The sequence below is a fragment of the Heterodontus francisci genome, chromosome 38 (assembly GCF_036365525.1).
Source record: "Heterodontus francisci isolate sHetFra1 chromosome 38, sHetFra1.hap1, whole genome shotgun sequence".
Lineage (NCBI taxonomy): Eukaryota > Metazoa > Chordata > Chondrichthyes > Heterodontiformes > Heterodontidae > Heterodontus > Heterodontus francisci.
Genome location: NC_090408.1, coordinates 17,719,714 through 17,737,958, shown reverse-complemented (window position 1 = coordinate 17,737,958; position 18,245 = coordinate 17,719,714). Strand labels below are relative to the sequence as shown.

Sequence of the window (18,245 nt, the reverse complement as noted above, 5' to 3'; positions counted from 1 at the left end):
CAGACTTCTGAAATAAGAATAACAGGAATGTATTGCTTAGTTGCAGATTGTCAGGAAAATCAGGATTGTGTAACAACTCTACAAAATATCACAGAAATATCGAATGTCTGTCTTTGAGTCATTGTTTTTACATTTATTTTCAATTATTTTTAGCTGAGGTTGTTCTTTTAAAATCAAAAGAATCATGGGAGTGCTCGACAATTAATTGGTTTTGACTGACACTTTCTGGACGGGATTTTGTCGTTCTAATCTACAGAGATTATCTCCGCAGACTCCTTACTAACATTGTTTGGTGCGTTTGTAATATCACTTTAGCTGTGCACGGCGTATTCTGGTCTGTATTTGTTTTGCTGTACAAATGCTGAACTGTCTGTCAAACTAGTTAGCTGAAGGCTATAATGTCTCACATTGTACGGCCTTAGTTTATGAACAGTGGACTGATGGATTGACAGCCTCTGAGAGATTCTTCAGTTGAGCATTATCCTGCAAAAACTCGACAAATCAGGAACTGCTTGCTAAAACTAGAGAGGAATCAGTTAATCGGACTGAAATGTTTTTGCACTGTACGCATCCATCGGCCTGTCCAGATGGTGAGACCTTGGCAGAAGTGGAAGAGGATAAAAAGCAGTCAGGTAATTGGGCAGATATAGAAGTGGCTCAGTGCTGTACACAACCCAAGACCTATCCAGATGGTGAGGCCTTGGTTGCTGAAATGGATAAACAGCATCAAATGCTTGGAGCAAAAACGGCCGAAGGACCAGAACACGTCGACGAAGCAGCTTTAAAAACCATTAAGGAGTCCGTCATGGGATCTGTCAATCCTGAGGAGGCAGAACAAACAAACCTGGACAAAGTTCCTAGCCTCAGTAAAGCTGTCAGGTTCCAGCTGCCTCCAGAGACAATAAGAGCTTCTGATGTTGATGATTTACAGACTCCATTTTTTGAGATCGACGGTCTTGGAGAATGTTGTGTCAGCACTTCTTTGAATACTTGTCACTCCGAGAGTTGGATTGGCATCACAGGCAAGTACTGGCCTTTGACCTGTTGAGTAGTTACTTTAACTTTGATCTAGAATTAGAAATAGTTATTCTATTAGCAATGAACTGCGCATACATATAAATGCATCCAGATCCACATACATAAAGCAAGTTATTCAGTCACTTTAATTGTTAAAAGATAATGTCCAGAGAACTCAAACACACAATAAAGTCAAAACAAGCATTTTAAAGTCTAAAGACCTGATCTTATCTCCACTTACAGTGTTTTAAAAACGTAACCTCCTTGCTTTTCAAAAGATTATTTTTGAATCAAATGTCCAACTTAATAATAAAACACTGACTTTTGCAATAATTTTATTTCTATGGAAATTATTTAAAGAATTTTAATCAATATTTATAACATTGAATTGCTAACAATTCTAATTTCAAAAATAATGCAATTTGTTTTTGATGGAAGTGCTCTGAGCTACAGTGATTATCATATGCTTTATGAAACTTTAGCTTAGTTCCAACAGAGTTGGGGGGCGGGGGCAGGGTGGGGTGAAGATATGGGTTAAGATATACACTTTGTCAGATGTGTACCAGGAATGGCAATGCAATTATTACCTGCCAGCAGCATTAAGATAGGCCGACTACCAGACTTTTCCCACTTTCAGTGATTGCCAGTGAGCTACCACACAATCTCAGGAAAGGAACAAGTTAATCGACTGACTCGCCCCTCGATTTTCCCATTGTTTTACCTTCCCACCAGGGAGATAAAGGCAGTCGAAGCTCTCTGTCCACTGCCTCTTTTACAAATATACCCCTCGGTCATTCAGTGGAGCAGAAGTAACATCATGCTCAGCGCAATCTTTTTGCTGAATTATTTCATCAAATTATTTTCAGACAGCAGCATTAACTTATTTTTGAGGCTATCAAATCCTTTTATCTTTTCCCTAGGTCACATTATACCAATGGCTGAGAATATGTCTCCCAGGCCTTTGTTAATGCCCCTTCCCACAGCCAAACTACTGACATTAACAATTACTTGGTGTGGGAGGAAGGAAGTTGTGTCAGGGGCAATTTAACTTCACCCAGCAGGGTGGCAAATCCAAGGGATCAGGTGAAAAGTCGATGTTCATTGACTCTAATGGACAGGGTGTGAAACTTTAATTAGCTTGGCTATTTCACCATCCAACATAATACGTTGGTATCACAAAATTTCAATTGAAATGGATATCATGCTAATGAATTTAGAAGTACTCAAGGGACACCACCCCAAAGGTCAGGAGATAATAACAGTGCCCATTGTATTCATTCTGTCACACCAAGATCTCTTGCATGATTACAATCATTGTGACAAAGCATTTCGATGAAAAATTAGTATGAAGGCTATTTCTGAATCTCTTCTGAGCCTAGCGGAACATGAGGAAGCTAATTCCTTCCATGGGTTTGACCGTCAGCAGAGCATGCCCCAGCTCATTTCTGTAACTGAGCTACTTTTTACATGGAGGGGTTGTTAATCTAACTTACAACTCCCTACCAGGAGTGCCATCTAGGTTGGATTGGACGGGGTGCGGGGAGGGGCACTGGGGATATCACCCCACTCCCATCTGACATGAGTACCCCGGTTGTATATCAACCCAGTATCCAGAGACCAAGCTTTGAAGTCCTGGTCTCTCACCAGGGCTGTGATGGGAGGATCACTCCCCTCCCATCGGATGTGAATACGCCTGCTGGATGCCAACTCAGCATTCGCCTCTGCTCACCAGGGCTAGGAAATCAATTTACTTAAGTGAAACCCATCTTTTTAACCATCCTGTGGACAGGCTACAGATGCTATCTACAGGGGGGCCCTTGTGTTTGATATTGCTCACACATCTGATCTGGCGTTTGGTGCTCAGTCCAGGTAGGTGGATGACTGCGCTTGTGCTTTCTTTGTGGCAAGTTCAGTTTACTTGCTGTAACACAAATCACATTTTTTCAAAGAAAGTCGATATCCCCGTCTGTGTCTGGTAATTTTGGAGGTCCTGGGGGGTATTTTCACTTACCTGATCCGCAGGGAGTGGATTAGTCAGAAAGTCATGGGGAACCCGCAATTCAGGATTGCCCAAATGTTGTGGAGTTTTGTGTGTGTGTGACACCACTGATCAGTTCCCCATCTGGAGGCCCAAATTGATTGACAGGCTGGGCTTCCAGTCAGGTGGGGAGCCAGTCGGTGAAGGCTGCAGCAGCAAGTAAGTCTGTGCAGGGTACGGGTGTGGGTGTTGTGGGGTGGCGGTGTGTGGTGGGAGGTTAATCAGTGATCAAGGGGAGAAGGGGTGTTGACCTGGGGTGGAGAGCCAGGAGGGGGAGAGTGGGCAGTTGATCGGGGGTGGGCTGATTGGGTGGGGTGGGGTTGGAAGAGGGGGGGTCAATTAGGAACGTCAATCAGAGGGGAGTGGTCAATTGGCGGTGGGGGGGGTGGGTGAAGAGGGTCAGTCGGATGGGTTGCTGATCCTGGGGGAGAGGTCAGGGGCCTGAGGAAGCATCGGAGCCCTTGGGGTAGGGGAATCAGAAGCCTCTTGTTGTGGGGGAGAATTGGGGGTCTGGTGATGGGGGTGAAAGTGGTTGTAGACCTTGTGAGGAAGGTCATTGGTGGGGGTTGCAGGATCCCCAATCGCAGAGGCTCCTCAGGCAGGTACGTGGATCCAGGTGTGAAGTCACTTACCTCCTGAATCCAACAAGCCCTCCCCTCGATAAAGCTGCCAGATTCCCTGACCCGCAGGAAACCTGGCCAACAGCAGTTAAAGTCAAAAACCTGAATGCCTCATTATCATATTTAAAGTTCTAACCTGCCTCCTTGGAGGAGGTTGGTTTCCCGACCACTATCCGGCACCAGTTAAAGCCAGAAATGGGCAGGTTGGAGGTGGATTTTTGTTGGGAAATAGATTTTTCATACTTTAGCACCCCACCTGACCCAAACCCACCTCTATTTTTTAGGTTAAAATTCCTCCTGCATATCATAGCCTTTTGCTGCATTTTTACTGATATACAGAGACTGACAGCTGCAGTATGGGTTCTAACCAGACAGTTATACTGACTGGCTAAGATGGCAATTCTCTTGACCAGGAGAGAACTTTTCCTATGTATGTGAAATCTCTGTCCCAGCAGTTTAGAGAGTATAGATGACAGCTGGCCTTCTCTCTAAACACTCAACTCAACTTCAGATGAGAATATCCCGTCCTTGGCCACTATTGACAGCACACTGCAGTGTCACACCAGGCAGTATGAGAACCCAGAAGGCGTGATTCATCTCCTCCAGGGATTCCCACTCGGTTGATCTCCTCAATCTGTTTGAACCCTGACTCTGATTTATACCCTAACTTCGGCAAAGTACGTTCTGCTTCACAACAATCTTAATGTTGCAGTAGAGACGCACCCTCTGTTTCACACAGGTTAGATTGATCATTTAATTGCACACTGATCACAACACAGGGGCAGGAAGGTTATTAATTGAGATGTGGGGAAATGCTAATTCAGCAACTGCCAGTTGCAACATGGTGGCATTATTGTTACCAAGCAATTTGATGTCAAACTTTATTTCAAAAACACACGATATTGATCATAATCATCACAAAAGAACCTAAGTTATAAAGTTGTACTTTAAATTCCTAAGAGCCTAGAAATTATCACCGCCATTCACTATATCCCTGCATTATTCCAGGTTTGTGAAGCGGTTGTTTCAGAACTGCGATACAGTGTAGCTTGACATAAGGAAATGAGGTAGAGTTCCCACTCAGTTGTGCTTTCTTCTGATGCAATTTGCCTGAAATTGGCCAAACCAGTGCAAATATCAAGGATTTTAAAGCTCAAATAAGTCAAGTGCAAATTGAGTTTGAAATGATTTGAAAAAACATTATGCTAGAAGCCGGTCCTGCCCATAAAACTGGCCACGTCCCAGGATCACATTAATCATTAAGGCGAGTTTCGCTGACTGCACTTGCTTGCGAGTCTTCCAGGAAGCTCTTAAAAATAAGCTTTCTTTTTTATGTGCAAGGACACTAAGGCTGAAAATTTACGGTGGGTGGACAGGAGCCGGCCTCTGACATAAAAGTCGGTGGCGAACCCGCTTCCGCCTCGCCTGGGGATCCGTTCCGTATTTGATGGGTTTCCCAGGCTTTAATTGTTCCGAGGCAGGACTCTCACCCGCTTGAGGGAGGAAGTCCTGCCTCATTGAGCTACCAGCCAATCAGCAGACCGGCAGCTCTTAGTCCCAGCAGCGCCACCGGCAGCGGTGGCCACTGCTGGAACTGCAGCCCAGCGTCAAGAGAAGATGTCGGGGAGCCGGGAGGAAAGGTAAGTTTTGGTTGGCCAGGGGTAATCGGTCTAGCCCTGGCGAGGCAAGGGTAGTTGGGGGGGAACGGGGGGGTGTTGGATGCTGGGGGTGGTTGGGGTAGCGGGGGCGGCCCTCCATCAGGTACCCTGTGCACCCACCTGGGACGATCGCTGTTGCCTGGTTTTCCCAGGTGACTTTACCCGGCTCCAGGACGCCCGCTTGCCACGTGTAAAATTCGTGTGGAGGCGGGCAAAGGCCCTTAAGTGGTCATTAAGTGGCCACTTAAAGGCCTTGATTGGCCTGGGGCAGGCGGGCCATTTCTCGCTTCCCCCCACCCTACGTAAAGGGAGGCGGAGGCGGGAGCAGGTCGGGAAAGCCTCCCGGAGCCTCCCGCTGCATTTTACGCCGCCCTCACCTGCGTCACCATCCGGCTCGTTGGGATGGCGTAAAATTCCAGCCTGAGTAGTTTAAAAAATGTTAAAATATTAAGAAGTATTATTTTATACTCTGAAACTGACTACTGTATGCCAATGAAACTAGTAAATGCTCCTGTGTAGTTTTTTGAAGCTATTTTCAGTTATTCAAAGTCATATTACTCTTGTGGTGGACTAGGCACTATGATTAAAAATGCATATTTTTGTGATAGACCCATTTTTAGCAGGCTTAATAAAACTGCACCCGGTTACCACGCTTTTATATATAAAGGAATTATTTTTTAATGCAAAGAAGTTATGTTATAAAATGCTACCCAATTGCACTGCTTCATGGCAGCTTTTACTTTTGTGATTATGCAAATGAGATGGAATGGAAACTTGAAATATCACTTCAGAAAACTCATGCAATTTTGAGTGCAATTTGTGTCCGGACTGCCGATTGTACTCAAAGCAGAAATTCTTGGCAAGGATCTGAATTTACATAGCACCTTTCATATCGCAAAGTATTTCGCTGTCCATGAAGTTCTTTTGAAGTGCAGTCACTATTGTAATGTAGGCAAAAGTGACAGTCAATCTGTTCATAGTAAGGTCCAACGAAGTAGCAATGAGATAAATAATCAGCTAATCTGCTATTAGTGGCATTGGGCGGGTGACAAATGTTGACCAAGAGAACTCCCCTGAAATTTTTCAAACAGTGCAATGGAATCAGCTGTATCCAATTTGGGCAGGTATTGTCTCATTCAAAAGACAATACCTCTGACCGTGCAGGACTCCCTCAGCACTGCATGCGAGCGCCAGCCTCGGTTATGTGCTCAGGTCTCTGGAGTATGGCTTGAGCCCCAATCTTACAACTCTGCGATGAGTGCTGCCACTGAGCCGAGGCTGACATCACCTATTTGTTGCATGCTCCAGAATTGTTGTCTGGAGGAAGTGCTTTGGATGTATTGCCAAGCCGAAGACCTGTCTTAGCATTGTTGAACTTATTATTAGCAATGTAATAGGAAAGCACATCACAGGCAAGGCTAACACATCCTGTGCATGGTGTGTTGCAATTCCTCAAGTGAAACTAGCATTGCTGCAGAAGGCGACAATCTGTTTGCCTGTCTGTTTACTGCGAGGTGAACGATGACATAATTGAACTGAAACTGCTGTCTTATTGAAGATAGGAATTGGATTCACTGCTACATTAGCAAAGCAATTGGCAAAGAATGACCAATAACAGCAGGAAAGGGTTGCCTGGGGTGCTCGGCATATCAAGAAGCCTCTTCATCTGCTGCACATCTGGTCAACTGACCCAGGCACAAGTACCTGGGAAAGACAGAAAATCAAATGCAGTGCATTGATTTCAGTCGCTGTACAATTTGCCACAGTATTTCCTCTCTCCCTGGCCACTGTCTGAGGCTGAGTCAGACCACTCGCAATGTTTGTCCCCCTATTTAATCCTAAAATGATCCCATATCCGTTCCATCGCCAAGACTGCCTACTGCATCTCCATAACATCATCCATCACCACCTTGCCTCAGCTCATCTAATTGCTGAAACTTCATTCATGCTTTTGCCAACACTAGAATCAACTACACCAATGAACCTCTGGCTGGCCTTCCATCTTGCACCCTCTGTAAACTTGAGCTTATTCAAAACTCTGTTGCCTGTATCCTAACTCGTTCACCTATCACCCTGTGGCTGCTCACCTGTATCGGCTCCAAGTCCAGCTTAGCCTCCATTTTAAAATTCTCATCCTTGTTTTTAAACCCCTCCATGGCCTTGCCCCTGCTGATCACTGTAACCTCTTCCAGCACTACAATCCTTTGAGATTTCTGCACTCCTCCAATTCTGGACTTTTACACATCCCAAATTTTAATTGTTCCACCACTGGCAGCGGTGCCTTCAGCTGCCTAGGCCTAAGATAATGAACTCTCTCTCTAAACCTCTCTACCTCTCTACCTCTCTCTCCCTCCTTTAAAATGCTCCTTATAATCTGCCTCTTTGACCAAGCTTTTGGCCATCAATTCTAATATCTCCTTATGTGGCTTGGTGTCAAACTTCATTTGATAATGTGCCTATAAAGCACCTTGGGATATTTTACTATGTTAAAGGCGCTATATAAATGCAATCTGCCGTTGTTGCTTCTGGCACTTCTATTTATTTATTTTATTTATTTAGAGATACAGCACTGAAACAGGCCCTTCGGCCCACCAAGTCTGTGCCGACCATCAACCACCCATTTATACTAATCCTACATTAATTCCATATTCCTACCACATCCCCACCATTCTCCTACCACCTACCTACACTAGGGGATATTTATAATGGCCAATTTACCTGTCAACCTGCAAGTCTTTGGCTCTGGGAGGAAACCGGAGCACCCGGCGAAAACCCACGTGGTCACAGGGAGAACTTGCAAACTCCGCACAGGCAGTACCCAGAATCGAACCCGGGTCGCTGGAGCTGTGAGGCTGCGGTGGTGGCCTGAATTATTCACAGCCTCCAACTTAATTACAACATTATGACAGTGACTACATTTCAAAAGTACTTCATTGGCTGTAAAGCACTTTGGGACATCCTGAGGTCATGAAAGGTAGTATAAAAATGGAAGTCTTTCAAGTGTTTCCAATCCATGACAACTCCAGGCATTCCTCTACTGCTGGGCATTCGCTCAACATGTCCAGTGATCTAGCTGGAACAGAAGTGGGTGGGAGCTAAAAATAGCGCCACCGGCTTCCCCACCTCCATCCCACCCCCGGGCTTGTCCATTGGCCCTTCAGTTTCGACAGCCCACCTGCCATCCTTAATTTGGATGGCAAACCTGCCCGCTGGCCACTATTTGGCCAATTTGGGGAAAATCGCAGGTGAGTGACTGTTTCCCACACAGTGTGAGCTTCTGACCCTCCATTTGAGCCTGATGACAGGGTTCAGAAGCCTGCAGGAAAATTCTGCCTCAGATCTGTGGGCAGATATAAGGTCTTTGACCCCCTGCCTCAAGGATGACACTATGTGATTATCCAACATGTTGAAGCTGGTAGTCCAGGATGGTATATTTAAGAATTGAGCTTATAGTAGCCATCTGAGCATTCACAAGATATGCTGCTCATGCATATTGGGAAATCATGGGTTTATTGCACAGTTTTCTGCAGCTTAATTTTTAATGGAGGGACAATGGTGAGCACTATGACCATGATTATCCAATATGCGTCATCATTGAGCAAAGCTTCTCATTGGGAGCACAATCTTGGCAATATTACCTTTAAAACTTTGATTTAATAGCCTCACATTGCTTGGAGAGTGTACTAGCTGCAGAATAGAAGGAAAGAGGGCAAGGATTAGATGGGCCGAATGGCCCCTTCTGTGCCATAATAACTCTATAAATTTCATTCTTTCACATCATTCATGATGTCAAGATGCTCCAAAGCACTTTAAAACCAATAAAGAACCTTCAAAATGTATTTACTGTTTTAATATCAGGAAACACAACAGCCAATTTGCACACAGAACGCTCCCACAAACAGCAATTGTGATAAAGGCCAGATAATCTGTTTTAAGCAACTGGTATTAAGTGCATTTAATTCCTTGGGGACTTTATAAATATATTTTTTCAATCTTCTCAAAGTCAGGAGAAAGCAGCCTAACAAAGCATGAAAATTAGTCTTTGGGACTGTGGTCACTTTGTGCACAACTGCTTTACTGTTGATGCCAGTGTGAGGTGTAGTCAGCAGTGTCTGTAGTACAGTTGCACTTATATTTGAGCGTGAGTGTGTTTTAACCTCATTAAAATAACTTTGAAAACACCTTCAATTTTCAGACGATTTCCTGCTTCAGAAACAAATACTGAAAGAAGGGCAAGGACAAGCTACGAGACCTGAAGTAGGTCAAGAGGTCACAATCAAGCTGCTCGGAGTGCTGGAAGATGGGACCATTATAGACAAGGACCCAAAGCTTACGTTTGTCATTGGCGATGGTGATGTCCTTCAGGTTGGCCCCAAATTTATTAATTTGTATCTTTACAGTTTTACTGTCATTATCAGTCACTTAGCCGTTGCCCTACATTTTCACAACTATTAGAAGGTCTCAATACGACCATGTTACGACTGATTAAAGATACAAAGAGAAGCACGGCAAATGAGGGACATGCTGAAATAAAAAGATGAGATAGGATCATAGAAAATAGGAGCAGGTGTAGAACATTTGGCCTTTCGAGCCTGTTCCGCCATTCAAACAGATAATGGCTGATCATCTACCTCTATGCCATTTTTCCCCACTATCCCCATATCCCTTGATGTCATTAGTATTCAGAAATCTATCGATTTCTGTCTTGAACTTGCTCAATGATTGAGCTTCCACAGCCCTCTGGGGTAGAGAATTCCACAGATTCACCACCCTCTGAGTGAAGAAATTCCTCCTCATCTCAGTCTTAAATGGCCTGCTCCTTATTCTGAGACTGTGTCCCCTTGTTCTTGACTCACCAGCCAGGGGAAACATCCTATCCACATCCACCCTGTCACACCCTGTAAGAATTTTGTAAGTTTCAATAAGATGAAATGAAATGGTACGAGAATGAAGGGAGTTAGAAATTGAAGGGGAATGGGTTCAATATTTTTGGTGGCATTTTGCTGAAGGGTCAAGTACTAACCCTCTGTGTGTTGCCAGCACTTTCTGTTTTTCTGACTGATTCTGATTGTTATCCATTCAGGAAATTCATGTTGTGTTTATAGAAATGGAAATTAATGAGGAGAATTCTATTAATAAAATCTTTGATCTATGTTCCTCAAGCTGTCAGCTGTTCTCACCCATTCTTTGACCACTATTTGGAATTTCCCAACAATCAGTAGCTGGAAGTGACAGTTCCCTTGTTGGAGATTTCTATTGTTGAACCGAAGGTCACTTTATATGATTAGATAAATAGAGGTGTTCTTTTTTCACGACAGTTAATTCAAATCTTAAGAAAGAACTTATATTGATGTTAAACCATTCATATACTCGTAACATCCCATAGCCAATGAGTTATATAGAATTACATACCAATATGAGAATAGAATGGCAGTTAACATAAAAGGTAACCCAAAAATCTTCTACAGGCATGTAAATAGTAAGTGGGTAGTAAGAGGAACAATGGGGCCTATTAGGGACAAAGAAGTTGATATATGCTTTGAGTTTATTAGGGAAGAGGATGCTGACAAAATATGGAAATGGTAGAGGTAATAGATGGGGCGAAAGTTGATAAGCAGGATATAGAATCATAGAAAGTTTAAGGCACAGAAAGAGGCCACTTGGTCCATCGTCTCTGTGCCGGCTGAAAAAAGATCCACCTATTCTAATCACCTTCCAGCATTTGGTTCGTAGCCCTGCAGATTACAGCACTTGAGGTACATATCCAGACTCCATTTTAATGAGTTGAGGGTTTCTGCCTCAACTACCCTTTCAGGCAGTGAGTTCCAGACCCTCACCACCCTCTGGGTGAAAACGTTTTTCCTCATCTCCCCTCTAATTTTTCTACCAATCACTTTAAATCTATGCCCCCTTGTCACTGACCTCTCTGCTAAGGTGAATAGACCCTTCACCTCCACTCTATCCAGGCCCCTCAACATTTTGTACATTTCCATCAGATCTCCCCCCAGCCTTCTCTGTTCCAAGGAGAACAACCCCAGCCTATCCAATCTTTCCTCATAGCTGCACTTTTCCAGTCCTGGCAACATCCTTGTAAAACTCCTCCCTACCATCTCCAGTGCAATTATATCCTTTTTGTAGTGTGGTCACCAGAACTGCACACAATACTCAGGTTGTGGCCGAACCAATAAGTTATACAGTTCCAGCATAACCTGGGAGTAATCCTGAGATTACTGCTTTGGAGGTCCTGCTTTTTAATATCCTTCCTTACTCCCTGAAATCTGCTTTCATGACCTCATCCCTCTTCCTACCTATATAATTAGTACCAATGTGGACCATGACCTCTGGCTGTTCACCCTCCCCCAGAAGGATGTCCTGCAGCCGCTCCATGACATCCTGGACCCTGGAACCAGGGAGGCAATATACCATCCTGGAATCATGCTTACTACCACAGAAATACCTGTCTGATCCCCTGACTATCGAATCCCCTATCTCTATTGCTCTTTCACTCTTCTTCCTTCCTTCCCGTGCAGCTGAGCCACCCGTGGTGCCACAGACTTTGCTCTGGCTGCACTCCCCCGAGGAACCATTGCTCTCACCAGTTTCTAAAATGGAAAAGCGATTAGCAAGCAAGATAGACTCAGGAGACTCCTGCATTGCCTGCCTGGTTCTCTTAGATTGCCTGGCAGAGGATGATATCAATCAACTGTAACAGGACATAAATAGGCTAATAGAATAAGGCAATCAAAACAGAAATACTCAGCAGATCAGGCAGAATCTGTGGACAGAGAAGCAGAGTTAACATTTCAGGTTTGTTACCTTTCATCAGAAATTGGTAAAAGAGACAAACCGAAATCCCTATCGGCAGACAGGTGGTAGATGGAATTTTGTACAGAGATATGAGGTAATGCATTTTGGCAGAAGGTAGAGTTGGAGGCAATATAGACTTAACGGGACAGTTCTAAAAAGTGTGCAGGGACAGAAGTACCTGGGGGTTCATATGCGTAGATCTTCGCAGGTGGCAGGACACATTGAGTAGTCAGCAAAGCATATGGGATCTTGGACTTCATAAATAGAGGTATTGAGTAAAAAAGCAGGGAAGTTACGTTGAACCTTCATAAAACTTTGCTTAGGTCACAACTAGAATCTTATACCCAGGTCTGGTCACCACACTTCAAGAAGGATGTGAAGGCCCTTGAGAAAATGTAGAAATTTACTAGAATGACTGCAGGGATTAAGATTGGTGCAAGGGAGATTGAAGGGAGATTTGAGATAGGTGTACAAGGTTATGTCAGGTTTAAATAAGGTAGATAAAGAAAAGTTGTTTACATTAGTTGGTGGTACAAGGGATGGTCAGAGACACAGATTTAAGGTTTTGGGCAGGAGATACAATGGGTATATGAGGAAAAATCTTTTTACACGGTGAGTGGTATTGACCTGGAATTTGTTGCCAATGAGGATGGTGGAAGCACTTATTACAAAAGGAAATAGGATGGGCACTTGAGGAAAATAAATTTGCAGGGCTACGAGGATAGAGTGGGGGAAGGGACTGACTGGATTACTGTACAGAGAGCTGGCATGGACTTGATAGACCAAATGGCCTCCTTCTGTGCAGTAATGACTATATGACATGAACTTACAGCACAGAAACTGGCCATTCGGCCTAACAGGTCTATGCTGGTTTTTACGTTCCAAACGAGTCGCCTCCCGCCTTACTTAATATCAACCCATCAAAAAATGTTGCTGTTCATTTCTCCCTCATGTACTTACATAGCTTCTCCTTAAAGGCATCTATGCTAAACACCTCAACCAATCTCTGTGTGAAGAATTTTCTTCTCAATTCCTTATTGGTTTTATTACTGACTATTTTATACTTATGGTCGCTAGTTTTGAACTCCCCACAACAGAAAACATCTTCTCTACAATTACTCTATCTAACCCCTTCAGAATTTTAAAGATCTATATCATGTATCCTCTTAGTCTTAAGAACAGTGGAACATAGGAACAAGAGTGGGCCTATTTGCCCCTCAAGCCATTCAGTTAGATCATGGCTGATCTGTACATTAACACTATTTACCCACCTTGGTTCCCTAACCCTTAATACTCTTACCTAAAAAAAATCTGTCAATATTGGTTGTGAAATTTTCTGTTGATCTCCAACTTCAACAGATTTTTGAGTGGAAAGAGTTCTAGATTTCCACTTCCTTTTGTGTGAAGGAGTGCTTTCTGACATAGAACCATAGAAAAGTTGCAGCACATAAAGAGGCCATTCAGCCTATCACATCTGCGGTGGCTGAAAAAACTAGCTGCCCATTCTAATCCCACTTTACAGCACCTGGTCTGTAGCCTTCCAGGTTACAGAACTTCAGGTCCAGGTCCAGGTCTAGGTACCTTTTAAATGAGTTGAGGGTTTCTGCCTCCACCACTGATCTGGGCAGTGAATTCCAGACACTCACCACCCTCTGGGTGAAAAAGTTATTCCTTATGTCCCCTCTAATCCTTCTACCAATCACTTAAATCTGTGCCCCCTGGTAATTAACCTCTCCGCTAGGGGAAACAGGTCCCTCCTGTCTACTCTATCTAGGCCCCTGATAATTTTGTATACCTCAATTAAGCCACCCCTCAGCTTCTTCTGTTCTAAGCCTATCCAATCTTTCCTCATAGCTGCAATTTTCAAGCCCTGGCAACATTCTTGTAAATCTCCTCTGTACTCTCTTCAGAGCAATTATGTCCTTCCTGTAATGTGATGACCGGAACTGGACGCAATACTCCAGCAGTGGCCTAACCAACGTTTTATACAGATACAGCATTACATCCCTGCTTTTGAATTCTATACCTCAGCCAATAAAGGGAAGCATCCTATATGCCTTCTTCACCACTTTATCTACCTGTCCTGCCAACTTCAGGGACCTGATGACATGCACGCCAAGGTCTCTCACTTCCTCTACCCCTCTCAATATCCTCCCATTTATTGTGTATTCCCTTGCTTTGTTTGCCCTCCCCACATGCATTACCTCACACTTCTCCAGATTAAATTCCATTTGCCGCTTTTCTGCCCACTCAACCAAACCATTGATATAATTCTGGAGTCTACAGCTATCCTCTTCACTATCAACTGCACGACTAGTTTTTGTATCATCTGCAAATTTCCTAATCATGCCTCTGACATTTAAGTCCAAATCATTAATATATACCACAAACAGCAAGGGTCCCAACACTGAACCTGTGGAACACCACTGGAAACTGCTTTCCATTGGCAAAAGCATCCATCGACCATTACCCTTTGTTTTCTGTTACTGAGTCAATTTTGGATCCAACTTACCACATTCCTCTGAATCCCATGGGTTTTTACTTTTCTGCCATGTGGGACCTTGTCAAATGCCTTACTTAAATCCATGTAGACCACATCCACTGCACCATCCTCATCAATCCTCCTTGTTACTTCCTCAAAAAATTCAATCAAGTTAGTAAAATACGACCTTTCCTCAACAAATCCATGCTGACTATCCCTGATTAATCTGTGCCTTTCTAAGTGATAGTTTATCCTATCTCTCAGAATTGATTTTAATAATTTGTCCACCACTGAGGTCAGACTGACCAGCCTATAACTATTTGGTCTATCCCTCGCACCCTTTATAAACAATTGTACAATGTTCGCGGACTGCCAATCCTCTGGTACCTTACCTGTATCTCATGAGAATTTGAAGATGATCCTCAGCGCATCCGTTATTTCCTCCCTGGCTTCCTTTAACAACCTGGGATTCAATCCATCCAGCCCTGGTGATTTATCCACTTTCAAGGATGTCAGACCCTCTAGTACTTCCTCTCTAATTATGCTTATTGTAGCTAATATTTCACACTCCTCTTCTTTAACTGCAATGTCTGCATCATCCCTCTCCTTTGTGAAGACAGAGACAAAGTCTCATTAAGAACCCTGCCCACATCTTCTGCATCCACATATAAGTTACCTTGTACATCTCTGATAGACCCTACCCTTTCCTGAGTTGTCCTCTTGCTCTTTATATACTGTTATGAGTGCTTCAATTTTTTTTGTTAACTGTTGAAGATTTGTATTTTAAAACTGAAAAGGAGTCCATGGATTTGTTTTTATAAGGGTCACTGAGAAGTCTGGACTATAAACAGTTACTGGGAGGCACCTATCTTTTTGAATTGGGGAAGATGTTTACAGAGAAGTGACAAGTAAAGATTTATAGGGGTCAGGATGCTTGACTCCTGACATAGTTTATGGTTTTGCTTTGGAAAATGAGTTGGGATATGGACAATATTTTGAAAAGACAGATGGAGAAAACTTGCCAAGAGAGCAGCACCCAGCTGTTCCAGCTCTTTGAAAAAGCCTGCCAGATTTCCATCTCTTGAGAAGCTGAATAGCAACTGTAAGAAACTGCCTGAAACCCCTGTTATCGCATTTTCTCTGGAAAGCCTGCCCAAACTGATATTCAACGTCGCCTGTCAAGAACTGTTCTAGGAAGATCCCAGTTGCAGCTGTGTTATATATAGTTGGGATGTCAAATCAAAAAGGACTTCTGACATCTTTTCATATCTTTTCTTTTTTCTTCAAGAATTAGGAAGTATTTTGGCCAACGTTTTTTTTGTACTAGAGTTCTAAAGAGTAAATCTCTTTTGTTTTGGTTAACCGGTGTATGTGTGTGTGTGATGGGCTAAGGTAAAAAGGAACTTGTATATTTCAATCTGTGTGTTTATCCTTTACTTTATTACTGGTTAAGACTTATTTTATAATAAACTGATCATTTTGTTGTTTATTAAAGAAACCTGGTTGGTGTGTTTTATTCTGTGATAAAAATAGAGTCTATGATTGACGGTATTGGTAAATGAGAAAAAATGCAAATATATGTTGTGACCCGTGGAGAAGTGGAACTAGAATAAACAGTGCACTCCTCCCACTTCGGTCGTAACAGTACTGATAAAACATCTTTGGGTTTTCCTTGATTTTACAGAATCACAGAATTGTTACAGCGCAGAAGGAGGCCATTCAGCCCATCGTGTCCTCAACGGCTCTCTGAAAGAGCAATTCCCTCAGTCCCATTCCCCTGCTTTCTCCCCGTAACCCTGCACGTTCTTTCTTTTCATATAACTGTCTAATTCCCTTTTTAATGCTTCAATTGAACCTGCCTCCACCATGTTCTCAGGCCGTGCATTCCAGACATTAACAATTTGTTACGTTAAAAAGTTTTTCCTCATGTCACTTTTGCTTCTCTTATCAAATATTTTAAATCTGTACCCTCTCGTTCTCGATCCGTTCATGAGTGGGAACAGTTTCTTTCTATCTCCTCTGTCCAGACCCCTCATGATTTAGCTTACCTCTATCAAATCCCAGCCTTCTTTTCACCAAGGAAAACAGTTCTAACTTCTCCAATCTATCTTCATAACTGAAATTCCTCATCCCTGGAACTATTCTTGTGAATCTCTTCTGTACTCTCTCCAATTCCCTCACATCTTTCCTAAAGTGAGGCACCCAGAATTGGAAGCAATACTCCAGCTGAGGCCGAACTAGTGTCTGATACAAGTTCAACATAACTTCCTTGCTCTTCTACTCTATGCCCCTATTAATAAAGCCCAGGATATTGTATTCCTTATTAACTTACTCTCAACCTGTCCTGCCACCTTTAATGACTTATGCACATATACACCTAGGTCCCTCTGCTCCTGCACCCCCTTTAAAATTGTGTCCTTTATTCTATATTGTCTTTCCATGTTCTTCCTACCAAAATGAATCACCTCACATTTACCTGCATTGAACTTCATCTGCCATCTGTCTGCCCATTCCATCAACTTGTCTATGTCCTTTTGAAGTTTTACACTATCTTCCTCACAGTTCACAATGCTTCCAAATTTCGTATCATCTGCATACTTTGAAATTGTACCCTGTACACCATGGTCTAGGTCATTAATATATATCAGGAAAAGCAAGGGTTCCAACACTGATCCCTGGGGAACTCCACTATAAATCTTCCTCCAGCCCGAAAAACATCCATTAACCACTACTCTTTGTTTCCTGTCATTCAGCCAATTTCATATCCATGTTGCTACCGTCCCTTTTATTCTATGAGCTACAAGTTTGCTCACAAGTCTATTGTGTGGCACCTGCCAATATTTTTTCATGTCCTCTCTTTGCTTTCTTAATTCCCTTTATTACTTCACCCCCGCATTTTCTATACTTCTCTAGGCTTTCTAAAATATTAAGTTTTTTATGACAGTCATAAGCTTTCTTTTTCTGCTTTACCTTATCTTGTATGCTTCTAGATAACCAGGGACTCAAGATTTGGCAGTACCACCCTTTATCTTTGTAGGGACATGTCTACACTGTGAACTCTTGCTTTGAATGCCTCTCACTGGTTTGCCACTGATTTTCCTTCAGTCTTCAAGTAGCTGTATCGAGTCCACTTTCGTCAGATCACCTCTCAGCTTCGTAAAATTTGCCTTCCCCCAATTTAGAACTTTTACTCCTGTTCTATCTTTGTCCTTTTTCATAATAATGCTAAATCTAACTGTATGACGGTCACTATCTCCTTACGGTCACCCACTGCTACTTCATCCACTTGCCCAGCTTCATTTCCTAAGACTAAAACTAGAATTGCACTCCCTCTCATTGGGCTTGTTACAGACTGGCTAAAAAAAGTTCTCTTGAATGCAGTTCAAGAACTTTGTGCCTTTCACACTGTTTGTATCCCAGTTGATATTCGGGTAGTTGAAATCCTCAACCAATATTGCCCTATTGTTTTTGCTCTCAGAAATTTGCTTACATATTTTTCTTCTATCTCCCTCTCACTATCTGGGAGTCTATAGTACACTCCTAGTAGTGTGGCTGTCCCTTTTTTATTTCTGAGCTCAACTCAAATGACCTCATATGATAATTCATTTAGCATATCATCCTTC

General features: G+C 43.0%; 1 protein-coding gene across 1 annotated transcript in view; it reads left to right on the top strand.

Annotated features, from left to right (window-relative positions):
• The first annotated feature begins 470 nt into the window (after positions 1–470).
• Positions 471–18,245, top strand: part of LOC137352404 (peptidyl-prolyl cis-trans isomerase FKBP8-like) — a 189,329-nt gene continuing 171,554 nt past the window's right edge. Inside the window, exons 1-2 of the mRNA XM_068017759.1 lie at positions 471–1,022; positions 9,529–9,698. Coding sequence (XP_067873860.1) covers positions 551–1,022; positions 9,529–9,698 — 642 coding nt within the window. The 5' untranslated portion in view covers positions 471–550. The remainder of the gene's footprint in view (positions 1,023–9,528; positions 9,699–18,245) is intronic.